A 13692-nucleotide genomic window follows, 5' to 3' on the forward strand; every position below is an offset into this window, starting at 1 on the left:
GACCGGTTTGAATTGTATACGGCTAATTAATTTCATATTTTTCGCAATGCGTGTGAATCCAGTTGTGCAATAAATGCACAAAAAATTTACCATAATTAACAGAAATTAACAAATCAGCGGAGATTAACAAAAGTTTACAAACATTTACACTGTATTTGCTTACACGGCTATAATTTCAGCAATTTAATTTCAGCTTTTTGAATTCATAATAGGAGATTCGGTGATGTAATTAAAAAGGAAAGGAAATATTTATTGATTGAATAAGTCAAACAGGATAATGAATACACGTAATTACTCATGACCCGTTTAAAATTAGAAAATAAATTTGGAAAACAAAAATACCGTATTAAATGCGTATTAAAGGAAATGAAATAAATCGGCTCTACCTGCACATATGTAAATTTACCATAATTAACAGAAATTAACAAAGCAACGGAGATTAACAAACATTTACACTGTATTTGCTTACACGGCTATAATGTTCATTAAAGAAATAAACGCTCAATAACCAACTTTGCCAAATATAGAATGTTTTTATAAAATTCGAAATATAAACCGAATATAACAAATTCGGCTACAAAACCAAGTTTCAAAACGTGGGCTAGTATTTTTGAAACCAAACCAAGGCTAATATAGTAAATACCATCTTACATAAATATGACACGTCATCAAATTTGGATAGATTCGAAAATTAAACGAAACGTTGGCTAGATTACAATTGCAACGTTTGATGTGGCTTAGATCGAGTAATTTTTTTTTTTTTTGGAAGACTAAAATCAAGCCAATAGTTATTTTTGAAAAAATAAATCAAGCTAATAGTTATTTTTGAAAAAATAAATCAAGCTAATAGATGTAGACTAACTAACCAAACATAATTCCAATTCCAAGCAAAAAACTAACCAAGCATAATAGTTACGTACCTGTCATAGTTTATACTTTTTAACACCAACTTTACCCCCACAATTTTAACCATGAACAATAATAAATATAAAAGGTACATAAAAGATAATAAATATGGTGCTGTGTTGCACTCATCAATCAACTTATAGCGGGTATTGAGTCATTAATTAATTTCTTTTTTAATTCTGTCTGGAAACATATTTCTTTTTTAAACAAATAGGAAAAAAAAAAAATAAGAGCCAGGCTGCAAGATTATTAGAAATTCAATTTAGAAAAAATAAGAGCCAAATAATAATAACAGCAGTATATCTGAAAGAAAAAGGAATAAAATCATAAAAAAAAAAAAAAAAAAAAAAATTCCTCTCTCTCTCTCTCTCTCTCTCTCTCTCTCTTCTCTCTCTCTCTCTCTCTTCCATTTCCGATCTCAAAGAAATCATCTTGAAGAAGCACAGCTGTACTCTCAACTCTCAAGTCTCAAAGCGCCGACAAATTATTCTGTCTTAATTTATTCCAAGTTTATTATTACTGTTCGGACGACTCGGTCTGTTCAACTCAGTCCGAGGTGAGTCACGGAAGCGATGTTGGGCGCGGAGAGAAGTGAGTGAGTGAGCGAGCTAGGGTTAGGGCTTGATTCTTCTTATCGACGGCGTCCATGGCGACTCAGAGTTCGAGCTGGAGAGACGCTTACAACGGCGTGTCGTCGGACAATGTGAAGGGTTTCGTTCTCGCTTTCTCTTCCAGTCTATTCATCGGATCGAGCTTCATCGTTAAGAAAAAAGGCTTGAAAAAGGCCGGGGCTTCGGGAATCAGAGCCGGTATAAATCTTCGATTTGAATTTATTTTACTAAAATCGAATTCCTGTTAAGTCAATTTAGTACTGTTTTGGCCGGGGCTTGGGGAATCAGAGTGAGGAAGTAGATTGAACAATTATGTCAACCTTAAATTAGACTGAAAATGGCAGTTACTTTGAGCAAGTTCAATTATTCTTGTGATGATATGTGAAATTGAGAATCAGCTATGTGTGTTGAAGTAATGTTGTTGATTTTGGTTGCAGGAATGGGTGGGTATTCTTATTTGTACGAGCCACTCTGGTGGGTCGGCATGATAACAAGTGAGTGACCATTTCTCTTTTGTTTGACTCATAATGAGATCTGCATATTTAGCTGAGATGTGATCGGAAATTCTGTTTCGGAAAGTACTTAAAGTCTGGGTTTGAATTTCGACAGTGGTCGTGGGAGAGGCCGCTAATTTTGCAGCTTATGCATTTGCGCCAGCTTTGTTGGTCACTCCACTCGGCGCTCTCAGCATAATTATCAGGCATGAACTACTATACAACTGATCGCCACAGCACAATTACAGTTTCGATAAAGCAATCGTTTTTTTTTTTTTCTGCAGCGCTGTACTTGCACATATCATCTTAAGAGAGAGGCTTCATATTTTCGGAATCCTCGGTTGTGCTCTATGTGTCGTGGGCTCTACTACGATCGTTTTACACGCTCCTCAAGAACGTCCGATCGAGTCCGTCACGCAAGTCTGGGATCTTGCCATGGAACCAGGTATAAAGATTTCGTCTTTCATTAAAGTTCTCTTAAAGTTACTACATTGTTTTTTGAAATCCTCATCCACACCTTTTTTTTTTCTTTCTTTCTTCCAGCTTTTCTTCTCTACGCGGCCTTAGTGATGATAGCTGTGTTCATTCTTATATTCCACATAATTCCGCTATACGGTCAGACACACATAATGGTGTATATCGGAGTTTGTTCCCTTGTTGGTTCTTTGTCGGTACGCCTCCATGGTTCTGATGACTCGCTTCATCTCTTATCCTTGCATTTTTCATGATATTTAGCTCTCTGTTTTTTTTATAGGTCATGAGTGTCAAAGCCCTGGGCATTGCTTTGAAGTTGACGTTATCAGGGACAAATCAGCTTATGTACCCGCAAACTTGGGCATTCACTTTAGTTGTAGTTACGTGTATTCTTACGCAAATGAATTATTTAAACAAGGTAATACTACTTTTTCTTGTTATTGTGTTACTCGTAAATAGTAATATCTGTGAGGACATACAAGGAGGTTTTCTCTTTAATTTACTTGCGTAGACGAGAATACTCGCTCGCAGATTTTCGCTGTGCTTTTGTTTTGTAAGTCTTTTATTTTTTTTTTCTAATTTGGCTACTCATTGCAGGCGCTGGATACTTTCAACACAGCCGTTGTGTCTCCCATTTATTATGTGATGTTCACATCGTTAACTATCTTGGCAAGTGTCATCATGTTTAAGGTACTATTCTGGTAATGGTAAAGTAATTCATTACACGTAGATGAGATATAAAATTTTCACTTATCTGTGCTCGTAGGTGTTCTATTTCCAAAATACTTTATTCTAAATGTGTATTTATTCATTTTCAGGATTGGGATGGGCAAAGTCCAACTCAAGTTATCACAGAAATGTGCGGCTTTGTGACCATTCTCTCCGGGACTTTTCTCCTACACAAAACGAAAGACATGGGCGATGGTATGTCTGCGCTTTTTAGGGTGTTGAAATCTTCCTTTCCAGTCATCATTCTTTGACAATTGAACTTCACTTTGATTAAACTTAAAAACTACTTGAGGACAATAAAAATCACTGAGTAGTCATGTAAGAAGCGCTGAACATATCACATTGTTGATGGCATTTCTGATGAATTGTAGGATCGGGGAATTCAAGACTTCATAAATATTCAGAAGAGGATGGTTTCGTTGGGGAAGGCATTCCTTTGAGACGGCAAGAGTCAATGAGAGCCACGTGATCTGTGTATGTGTTCTTCTTTTCTTAGGCCAACAAACACGCGTTTGTGAGGGCACGGTTTTGCTTTTGGCTCCTTCGTTGGAACATCTTTCATGGTTACGAAGAGAAGATTTTTGGGGGGGCTCGGAAAATTTTAGATGTTTCGATTCCAATTAACCCCGCTGTGTTCGGCTCCCTATACTTTTGCTTCTGCTCGTGTATACTCATTTTCTTCCACCACCAAAAATCCAATGTAATTTCGAGCATATTGGTTATACAGAATGTATCAAAGCGCTACTCTACTCGGTGGCTACTTATAAGAAAATCCATAACCTAACCACCATTTTCACATCTTCTTTGTTTTTATGACATTTTTGGTTTCCCAGCTTTTTATATATTTATTTTCAAATGTGATATTGTTGTGTATACGAGGGAGTAAAATTTTCAGCAGAGTATAAGATAAGCAAAGAGTTTCAAAAGTCTAGTGTGTGGTCATGAAATATCATTGCCCATATAAAATTCAGAGTACAAGACGTTATACAATGCGACAAAAAACAATTGGCAACATCAGCTCTCGGCTTGTCATTCAAGAAATTACTATAAGATAAATTAAACAAAACTTTTCTATTCGAATTTGATAGCACCATGAAATAGGACTGTCTTAATGACAGAAGAGTTTAATGAGCGAATCGGCACCGGCGGTGAATAGCCATGGCTGCCTCGGATGGAACTTGCAGTCCATCACACCTGCAAATGTTAACAGTTGAGTTTCAGTTTAGAATTTTGAATTCGGATTCATGTTCGATCGTATAGTTAAAAGACTGTTTTTTCTCTAGACAAAGATAAACACAGTTACATATCTCACCTCTACCGTTGGTGCTTTTGTGTCCCCTGAGAATTTCCAAAGGAACAATGAGGGGATTTTGATTAAGATCCGAGTAGACCATGCCATGGAAAATATACGCAGTGCAATCATCTGAGCACGATGCAAATAACGGATAAGTGCGGTGGAAAGCTACGCCCGTTATGTCTTTAGGGTGACACCTGCAAAAAAAAAAAAAATCAGAATTAAATTAGAGAAGCATATCTCAGATATATTAAGAAACGGAAACGGGTAAAGCAGCGTTTACTTGAGAGTTTTGTAAGACTGCGATGAAAGGTCCATGTCAAACCAGCAAAGCTTCCCTTCTTTGCTTCCCACAATTAGGTTATCGCCTGCCAAGCCAAGTAAGCCATTAACAAGAAGTCTAAAAAAATAATGAGGCTACGAATGATTATATTTTATCCCGCCAAAAATGGGATTATATGCAACAAGAGGCCTTACCAGCTGGGTGGATTGCGATGGAAGAAACTTCGCGTAGTCCGGTCTCGAGCTTCTTTATCAGCTTTTGCTTCACCAGATCGTAAACACGAACCGTCTGTTTCGTTGCAATGAAGAATATGGAACGAGAAGGATGGAAGACCGAACAAACTGGAAGGCCGTGCAATTTAAATGGGATCCTTTGTGTCAGCTTCTTGGAAACCTGGTGAATTACAATCGCCCTGGTTTCGCGTGAAGAAAGTAAGTCAAGGAAACTCATGGCAATGATTATTTTAGCACAGAATCTTAATGTCGCCACCAAATGACCGGGGATAAAAACATAAGAGTAAGTTTCCTAGGTGAACGATTATGAGCAATTTTGAACAGGTCGTCATCGTGTCAAACTATAGAATTATGAAAAAACCAAAATAGTTATTAAGTGAAAAGGATATCAGCTGGCATTACTGCGGAGAGATAGTCTCCTTTACGATGCCATTCTACTGAAGATACAGTCTGCAAGAGAAAGGAGTCTCTAGAGTTAGCTTCTCAACAGACAAAAAAACGCAACAATCAATCACAATTAATTTAGAGAAGAAAAAGTAATCTATATATATATATATATATACATATATACACATATATATTAACCTTGAAATGTCTCAATCTGACTCCCCCATGTTTATCATCTTGATGCCAGCTTGTGATTGGTGTTGAGTTATCTGATACCGGAAAAAAAAAAACAATGAGGAACGTCTGTTTTTATACATGGGAATACAAATGCTAGGAAAGGTCTCACTGACCCGAGTCATCCTGTGATGTGGGTATCTTGGAACAGAGAAGCTCTCTAATTTTGCCCTGCTCTTCTTCACTTCCCAAACCAGTGTCAAAAACATGTACATCTAGTCCCCTGTGAAGATGAAAGCAATGACATGTTATGAACTGAATAAAAGACGATTCCGACCTGAAAATAAATACAATCAATCAAGCCTTACACCGACGCAGCTAGTATAGGAAGCTCTTGCACAGGGTTCCAAGTAACACATTTTACAGCTTCGTCGAAGTTCCAGACTCTAAGACATCTACCAGTTTCGATTTCCCACACACGCACAGTTCCGTCCATTGAACCTGACAACGTAACACTCGGTGATGAGAATCGTTTGATAATTCATACCTATAAAAATGAATCAATCTCAAAGATAAAGAATAAATTCACTACCTGAAGCAATCCACTGTCCGGCGGACTCAACAGAAACAGACAAAACTGCATCAGTGTGGCCTTTGTACTCGAGATAACATGTCGTCGGGTAAGGCCGGAGATCCTTCCGACTTGGAAGCTTGGGTTTCAACGACTCAGGATCGATGTTGATCTGCCGGATTGTTATTAAGAGTATAAAAATATTTTATTCGAAGGACTTCATTGCTTTGGTAAAAAAACATATTGGCAAGCACAATTTAAAAAAAAAAAAATTATAATAAAAAAATTCCGAAAATTGGATTCACCACTCACTCGCTTCTTTCGTATTCTGGGACACAAGTACAGATCCAAACATCGTTCAAAGGTTTCCTTAACAGCATTGTCATATGCTGGGACACTTCTCAAGGACGAAAAGCTGGGAGAAGAGTCAATCACAAAGTAAAACAATATGAGCTAGTTTACAACAGAAGAAAATGATGTGCAGAAGAGCAGAGTAAACATGTTGTAAGCCCAAGGTTACCTTTTAGGTATGAACTTAGGTCGGTCTTCCTCAAACATTAACTGATAAGCGTTGATCTCCTCTTGGGTTGGGATGTATTCCAAAGACGGATTATATGACTCCTCGTGGCCTGAAAACAAACTTCAACTAAACTCATTTTTCTTTGTTCTGCAAAGACTTCACAGCTTAAAAGGAATGAGTTTAGTACCCGGTAGTTTTGTCTTCGGCGCGGGTATATAAGCTAAATGTGTAGACTTGTCAGTTGAGTTGGATTCATCATCCCATAATCGGTAGACACGCTGTTCTTCTTCGGGCTTGTCAAACTTAATTAGGCCCTTACGAATAGCTCGGCGCAATGCAACTACCTGAAAGGAAAAGAAGAAGCACAAGTCAATGACAATTATTTGATTATCATTGTTTGAATTGTCGCAAAACCAGCACGTTTACAGTCCAGAATTTAGAAACAAACAAGGAAATGAACGTGGATATACCTTTTTGTGTTCCCATTTGGAAGGAATGAAGCGTCTCTTCGGCTCGGGCTCGTTTGAAAGGGGGTGCTTAGCATCTTCCCAGTTAAACCAGTCAACATAAGGCTGCATTTGAAAACGCATATGATCAGAGCAGTGTAAATGATGTTGGAAATTACACGATTGACCTTCAAAAAACACGCACTGCATGTGGATCGAAATCAGCATGAGGGGCTTTTCCGGAAAGCAATCTCCGAATAAGCTTGGTCTCATTCTTTGTCAGTTCTACATCCTCGTCGTTATACTCGTCTATGATTTTCCGCCTGAAAAAAAAAACGATAAATGTTTAGGAATCTAGTCACAAGTCAAACTTAGCTCAAGGATCTTCACTCAGAGAGTCTGGAAGACATTTTTTTTCTTCCTCTCTTTCTAATCAACTCCCATATCATCACCAACTTATGAGCTAAAGATAGAATCATTACCAATTTTTGGAGTCATCTGCGTTTGCTAAGAAGGTTTGCAATTTGTCCTCTCTCTCCTTTTTCTTGATCTTCTTGCCGGTAATGTCGTAACCAATATGTGGCTCGTCCCGATACCACACCAAGGGAACATCTCCGACCGTGTTCCGTGGAGCAACCTATTCCGATACAGCCACAACCAAGCAAAAAATTAACTTGAATATAGCCAGAGCCAGTTAAATCACGGATTGTCAAATATAACATAAGGTCAATAAAAAAAAAAAAAAAAAAAACCTCATCTTCAGATGAATCACTCTCATCTACAGGTTGAGGACCGTCTGAGCTCTCGCTTTGGTTCAGATCATTATCATCTTCACCGTGCGCTTCGTCATTTCCCTGGTGCACAGTTCAACGACGCTTATGTCTCACGCTCATTCAATATTATATAAGCAAAAACACGAGGAATTTGAAATTCCTAGTACCTCATCTCCGGATAACTCAGGTTCTGAATCCCACGGTGAGTCGTTGTCCTCCGACGCGGAACCACCTTCGTCGGTGCCCGAGAATTCCTGTATTATATCAAACTGATTAATCGCTGACGGTGGAGTTACTGATAGTACCCGAGACTGGGACTCACTAAAACGTACCGAGTCGTAGTCGGAATCGGAAGCGGACTCAGCTAGTTTCGTGGGAACAAGGTCATTGATTTTCTTCTCTTCTTCGTCTGCGTTGTTTTTCGTCCCCTTTTTCGCCATTGTCGGACTGGCAAGATTTCTGAGGCGCTCCCAGCTTGGTCGTTAGGGTTTAGGGTTTTTATTATAATTATTTGAAAATAAAAAAAAGGCTCTGATACTTTGGTTTGGTCTACGCCAACTCAAGTATTATTAGAGTGAAATATTCAATAGATATATAAAATTATAAATCTTATAACCATTTGGTAAAATAAAACTAAAAGGATTGCATTTACACCCAAATAATATAGCGCTTTTTTTACTGACAAAAAAATATAGCTGTTCAATTTGGTAATTTAATTACCTTCACGCATATGTAATTTTATTTTTAATTTTCAATTTTGTAATTTAATTCGCTTCACGCATATGTAATTTCATTTGATGCCACAGCCAATCATGTTATTCGAATTGCTCTTGTGTATACATATTGTAGAGCGGGTCAATTTTATCTCGTCACATCACATAGTTGCATGTTGCAACAAACTCACTGGAGAGACCACATCTATGCATCTAAAGAAACAGATAATATTTTTTGCAAGTTCCTTTTCTAACACAAACCTTTCCTCGATCTGGATGTACATGATATGTATATTAAAAAAAAAACTATATCAGATACGCTGTCACAAGAACGTTATACACATTCTCTCTTTTCCCTCCAAGCTTGAGAGTTATTTTCCCAGGTATTTTAAGTAACGCAAGAAGATGAAGTTAATGGGGAAACAGCGGAGATTCACAGAAGTTGAACAGCAGCGATGGAGGGAATCTTCTCTCTCAGCTTTTGCGTGACGGCGACCCTTACAGTCATGACTCCAGCCGCCGGTCCCGTGATTCGGATTTTGACGATTGGCTCCTCAATCCCTTCCAGCTCTAGAGACCCTCCAGCTGTCCCCACCAGGTACGGCCTTATTTCTTCTAGTACCTGAAATCATTATCACCGCCACCGACAAAACTTATCAACTTATTACCGTGTCCTTTTTTTTTTGGTTCAGTGGCTATCTAGCCATATGAAATGTTAGAATTTCGAAATAGCCAACGTTTCGTTAATTTTTTGTAAATAGCCACATAAATCTATTTACGCTATAAAAATAACAAAAAATACAGAGTAAATTTCTAGTAAATATGGTTATTTACGAAATATTTCCAACAGTTTTTGGCTATTTACAAAAAATTTACAAAACGTTGGCTAAAACACAAACACTTATGTTTATGTGGCTTATATCGCTAAATTTTTGTTTTTGTTTTTTTATATGATTATTTGATCTGGGCTTCGCAATTCTGATCCCACGTGCCACTGGAAGTTGGAAAGACGCCCCAAGTTTTGAAATCTTAAGACTGCCTGTCTTTGCAAATAAATTAAGCTGTGCTTGCATTGTTGTTTTGGTTAGAAACGGAAGAAACAAACAACGAATTCGGCTGAATGATAATCAAGTACAGTTTTATGCCATATCAACAGGAGTGTATAGGTGTCCAAAGTTTGTCATATCAAAACTATCAAGACTTGGATTTCATAGCAAATGAATAAGCCTCTGCCTAGGAGAATTACAGCGAACGAATTCGCACTGAATCCTATATTCCCTAGATCCTAACAACCTCACACCATCAAATAGCCCAGGCATATTTTTCGTTTCAGTTACAATCCTAAACAAGGAATCATGATAAAGAAGTTGCGAGTGTGAAACGTTACCTTCTCTATGTTCTCTTCGTTAAGTTCCAATCCCGTCTCTTCGTCTGCGATGGGCTCCACGGCAACTATTTCTGGGATTTTTTCCATCAGTCGACGCTCGATGCCCATTTTCATGGTCATCGTGGAGCTTGGACAAGACCCACAAGCTCCTTGAAGCTTCAAACGCACCACGTTTCCGTCGATTTCGTGCAACGCCACGTTCCCACCGTCCGAAATCAGATACGGTCTCACTTCGTCCAACACGCTTTCCACATTCTCCGCTGTTAGTGGCAATTCCAGCGCCGAGTTCGGAGTAGCAACGGCTTTTACAACTGCGTTATTTGGCATATCCATATATTAGCAATCAACCCTGGGGCGTTCTATGAAGATCAAACTCAGGGCTGAATATCTAATTCCAAGTTTTTCGGATTCCATTAATCAGTCTGAATCACAAACAAAGTTCCTCTAAATATGTCTAAAAGACGAAATGAAAACTGCAGAACTCCCTAAGTTCAAGGCAAGCGTTACTTCAGAAATTGAATACAGGCATAACTGATTGAAGGAAAGAATTAATAGTACAAAAAAAAAAAAGAGAAGAGATGAACTGCATGTAAATCCTTCAGATGTCTTTCCGGATAAATAAATAAATTTCTCTTAGATTTTTTTTTAGTTAAAACTTAAAACAATGAAATTAAACCCAAACCATTCACACACGCACAAAATACACTATCTTACAAAAGAACAAAACTATATATATTAGGGGAATGAATACCTAATCCTCGTGAAGTGGAAGAGAACCGAATCCGCACGGAACCACTGCAGCTCCGCCGCAGAAAAGCATTCCCTCCCGTGAATGAACTCTGGCTCTGCGATTATACATATTACTTATTAGAAACGAAAAATAAAATACTAGAGACAAAACTTGAAATAAGAGAGTGTTAACCTTTGATGATTTTAGGGTTTTTGGTTGTTGCTGGTGAGCTCGCAGGTACGGCGGTTGATTTAGCACCACAGCTTGCATTTCTTCTTCTTCTTCTTTCTAAGCGAAAATGAATTGCTCTATCCGATTCAAAAATTCAAAAGACCAATGAATTCTCTTCAACAGCGGTTTATGATTTTGCGTGCGGTTTGCTCGGGAAAATGGAAACAAATGAGCGAACAAGGTTTGGTTGGTTGAGACTTGAGAGAATGAGAACGACGACGGAGAATAATACGGGTCCGGATCGGGCACAATTTGACCCCGTCGGTTCTTTTTGTTTTATGTTTCGGTGAGTGGGGCCCAATTGCGTTAGAGTTGGACTTTAGCCCAACAAAAGGCCCGTATTTCTGGCCATACACGTCCTCATCCTTTACATTTCCAATATTGTCAATTTTAGTTTCTTTTCATTTGAATTCTTAGAAGATTAGATTTGTAGTTTACAACCATAAGCATTCAATTTCAAAAAATTAGAATCATTGTGATATAAATTTATATATTTTAAGGAAATTTTCAACAAGAAATACCATTTTTTTTTCTCCAAGAACAATGGTTTGTCTAATGACTGATCCGAAATTAACCAAAATTTAATTGGTTGTTCAAAATTAACATTTTTTACTAATAAAGCTTACATTTGTTATTACTAGGAAGAAAGACCAAGGAAATTACAACTGGCAAGCATTTACGGCTCTTCGCACTTCACCAGTTAATCGGTGTTTAATAATTTAGTCTACAGATAATTCCAATTTTCACATAAAATTGGGTGGTTAAAATCAAAGAAAAGACTTTAAGAAAAATCAAATAAATCACAATAAACAACTGTTTGGATGTGAATATGCTCAACATTTAACACATTATTCATCACATAGTTCTAAAAAAAAAAAATTAAATTCACATGGCAATCTCACAAGCATGATTAACTATACAAGAGGAACAAGACATATATAGGTAATCAAAACCATGCAAAAAGTAAAAACGAAGTCATTATTATGAAAACACGCACACGCATATATATATTTACATGCAGAGAACAGGCATTCAATGATAAAGCTGAAAAGGAGTAGACGTAGACGAAGATCTTTTTCTGAGCAATGCAATAAAATCCCAGACGAGAGGAACAACAGGCTTAACCTTCTTCTTGTTCTTCTTATTATTAGTAGTACTACTGGTGGGTCCAAAATGGTGGGTCATAGTCATAGTGACGTCGAGGCCGAGAATGTGAGCCAAAGTTTCGTTCTTTTCCATGATCTTCCTCAGCTCTTTCTTCTTCTCTTCCTCGCGTGCCTTCTCTTTCACCGCCCTCAGCTCCGCCTTGGTCTCCTCCAGCTCCGCCTCCACTTTCTTCAGAGTTTCGAAGATGTCGTTTTTTCTCTTTGGTGTCGTTTTACTCTCCAAGTGCGAACTCCCGACCAGGATGCGCTCGCCGAACACCGCCACCGCCTCCTTCACTGACCGGAACGGCCGTGACGTGTCCACCGTGGATCGCCGGTGCTCTTCTTCTCCTGTGCTCTCCAACGAGCTCATCTCGATGATCCTCTTTTTTTTTTGTGGGAGGGTTTTGGGGGATCAATACGCAAAACTAGCAGTAAATGGTATAAGAGAGAGATGTGAATATGGGATAATGTTATTTGATGTTCGTGTCTTGTCTTTGCTTCTACTTCAATACTGTTTAGGAAGAGGTGGTTTTGAATGTGAGAGTTTGGTGTATTTTATTTTTTATTTTTGGTGGGAAGACCGTTGATTCAAGGTTGGGACAGTATATTGCATTTTTTATTTTGTGGGGAGCGCATGAGGTTGACCAACTAACCGTTTGGTTTCCTTTTTGACTCAACGCAGCTTAGTTCTATTGTTAGGAGGTTTCGTTTATGATCAAAATGACCATCGAATTTCAGTCAGATATTCTAAAATTTAGAATATATGACTGAAATTCGATGGTATGATTTTCATTCGTTGATGAAATTTTAGAATCTAAAACATAAAATGTCGTAGGATTTTTATTCTTCCTATCAAATATTTTTCATGAGCCCCATGATGCCTTGTAACTCTTCCTGAAAAAATGGATGTATGATTTCCTTTGTATATATAATAGATGAAATGTTGCTTTAGTCAAAACGAGAGGAAGAGAAAAGATAAAAAGGACATAAAAGAAAACTCAAGACAAAGACAATGTGAAAAGAGAAATACTCTTAAGAATGTTAAAGCACTCCTACGTGGAGTTATTTTGAAGTAAGGACACAATTTTGTCGTTGGACTTTATTTTAGTCCTATTCGTGTCTAATTCCGGATATATATAAACATGAGAAAGTCATTTCAATATAATAAAAAAAAATTCATTTAACTTTACTATTTTTCAGTAACAACTTATTGTTGATACTTAGCCAATTACATTGCTGTACAGTGGTAGCTAGCTTGGTCTAGCAGTAATCTCACACGCACCTTGACAGAGAGGTCATGGGTTCAAGCCCCCATGAGACGTAGAAATGCATACCCCCTATGATTTATTCTAAAAAGTACGTAGTCTTAGCCAATAGTGTCACCTACTATGTAATCTTGGCCGAAAGTGCCACTTGTGCTTTGCACTGCTAATATATAATGTAATCCTGGCCGATAGTGTCCCTACTAAAAAAAAATTACATTGTTGTGTAGCTTATTATTATTAAAAGAAACTATATCAAACACGGCTACCTTAAGTAAAATTATAGTTTAATAATTTAAATATTATGAATATAATCTAACTCATGT

The 13692-nt window shown here is 37.7% G+C and overlaps 4 protein-coding genes across 4 annotated transcripts; 1 reads left to right on the plus strand and 3 right to left on the minus strand.

Annotated features, from left to right (window-relative positions):
- The first annotated feature begins 1275 nt into the window (after window positions 1-1275).
- LOC149382706 (putative magnesium transporter NIPA4) lies at window positions 1276-4075 on the plus strand. The gene is made up of 9 exons (XM_089629792.1): window positions 1276-1715; window positions 1955-2011; window positions 2127-2217; window positions 2296-2456; window positions 2555-2682; window positions 2766-2903; window positions 3083-3175; window positions 3304-3409; window positions 3586-4075. Exons 1-9 carry the CDS (start codon window positions 1553-1555, stop codon window positions 3681-3683), a joined length of 1035 nt encoding a protein of 344 aa, XP_089485918.1. The 5' UTR covers window positions 1276-1552; the 3' UTR covers window positions 3684-4075.
- Window positions 4076-4148: 73 nt separating this feature from the next.
- LOC149382707 (Transducin/WD40 repeat-like superfamily protein) lies at window positions 4149-8453 on the minus strand. Its single transcript, XM_089629790.1, has 18 exons — window positions 8228-8453; window positions 8063-8149; window positions 7875-7976; window positions 7605-7759; window positions 7328-7445; window positions 7147-7248; window positions 6864-7020; window positions 6677-6785; window positions 6469-6571; window positions 6178-6328; window positions 5954-6086; window positions 5762-5868; window positions 5610-5680; window positions 5414-5474; window positions 4986-5213; window positions 4792-4876; window positions 4527-4705; window positions 4149-4408 (listed from the first exon to the last, which is right to left on the minus strand). Exons 1-18 carry the CDS (start codon window positions 8333-8335, stop codon window positions 4323-4325), a joined length of 2142 nt encoding a protein of 713 aa, XP_089485916.1. The 5' UTR covers window positions 8336-8453; the 3' UTR covers window positions 4149-4322.
- Window positions 8454-8816: 363 nt separating this feature from the next.
- Window positions 8817-11199, minus strand: NFU2 (NIFU-like protein 2). Its single transcript, XM_089602174.1, has 4 exons — window positions 10918-11199; window positions 10747-10840; window positions 9996-10306; window positions 8817-9230 (listed from the first exon to the last, which is right to left on the minus strand). The coding sequence occupies exons 1-4, from the start codon at window positions 10993-10995 to the stop codon at window positions 9042-9044; spliced, it is 672 nt and encodes a 223-aa protein (XP_089458300.1). The 5' UTR covers window positions 10996-11199; the 3' UTR covers window positions 8817-9041.
- A 721-nt stretch (window positions 11200-11920) lies between these two features.
- Window positions 11921-12723, minus strand: LOC149382709 (uncharacterized). Its single transcript, XM_089601543.1, has one exon. The coding sequence runs from the start codon at window positions 12472-12474 to the stop codon at window positions 11989-11991; it is 486 nt and encodes a 161-aa protein (XP_089457669.1). The 5' UTR covers window positions 12475-12723; the 3' UTR covers window positions 11921-11988.
- Window positions 12724-13692: the final 969 nt, after the last annotated feature.

The sequence above is a fragment of the Urtica dioica genome, chromosome 11 (genome assembly GCF_054948205.1).
Source record: "Urtica dioica subsp. dioica isolate 48M chromosome 11, U.dioica_male_clone48M_v1_H2, whole genome shotgun sequence".
Classification (NCBI taxonomy): Eukaryota; Viridiplantae; Streptophyta; class Magnoliopsida; order Rosales; family Urticaceae; genus Urtica; species Urtica dioica.

What these genes read in the sequence shown, in the direction of transcription:
- LOC149382706 (XM_089629792.1), top strand. Translation starts at nt 1,553, where the DNA reads ATGGCGACTCAGAGTTCGAGCTGGAGAGACGCTTACAACGGCGTGTCG. An exon ending in CCCTTGTTGGTTCTTTGTCG is followed by an intron (nt 2,683 to 2,765) that starts GTACGCCTCCAT and finishes TTTTTTTTATAG; the next exon opens with GTCATGAGTGTCAAAGCCCT. An exon ending in CAAGTGTCATCATGTTTAAG is followed by an intron (nt 3,176 to 3,303) that starts GTACTATTCTGG and finishes ATTCATTTTCAG; the next exon opens with GATTGGGATGGGCAAAGTCC.
- LOC149382707 (XM_089629790.1), bottom strand. Translation starts at nt 8,335, where the DNA reads ATGGCGAAAAAGGGGACGAAAAACAACGCAGACGAAGAAGAGAAGAAA. An exon ending in CCTAAGTTCATACCTAAAAG is followed by an intron (nt 6,572 to 6,676) that starts GTAACCTTGGGC and finishes CTCTTCTCCCAG; the next exon opens with CTTTTCGTCCTTGAGAAGTG. An exon ending in CTCCGCAGTAATGCCAGCTG is followed by an intron (nt 5,214 to 5,413) that starts ATATCCTTTTCA and finishes TACTTTCTTCAC; the next exon opens with GCGAAACCAGGGCGATTGTA.
- NFU2 (XM_089602174.1), bottom strand. Translation starts at nt 10,995, where the DNA reads ATGCAAGCTGTGGTGCTAAATCAACCGCCGTACCTGCGAGCTCACCAG. An exon ending in AAACCCTAAAATCATCAAAG is followed by an intron (nt 10,841 to 10,917) that starts GTTAACACTCTC and finishes GTATAATCGCAG; the next exon opens with AGCCAGAGTTCATTCACGGG. An exon ending in ACGAAGAGAACATAGAGAAG is followed by an intron (nt 9,231 to 9,995) that starts GTAACGTTTCAC and finishes TAATGATTTCAG; the next exon opens with GTACTAGAAGAAATAAGGCC.
- LOC149382709 (XM_089601543.1), bottom strand. Translation starts at nt 12,474, where the DNA reads ATGAGCTCGTTGGAGAGCACAGGAGAAGAAGAGCACCGGCGATCCACG.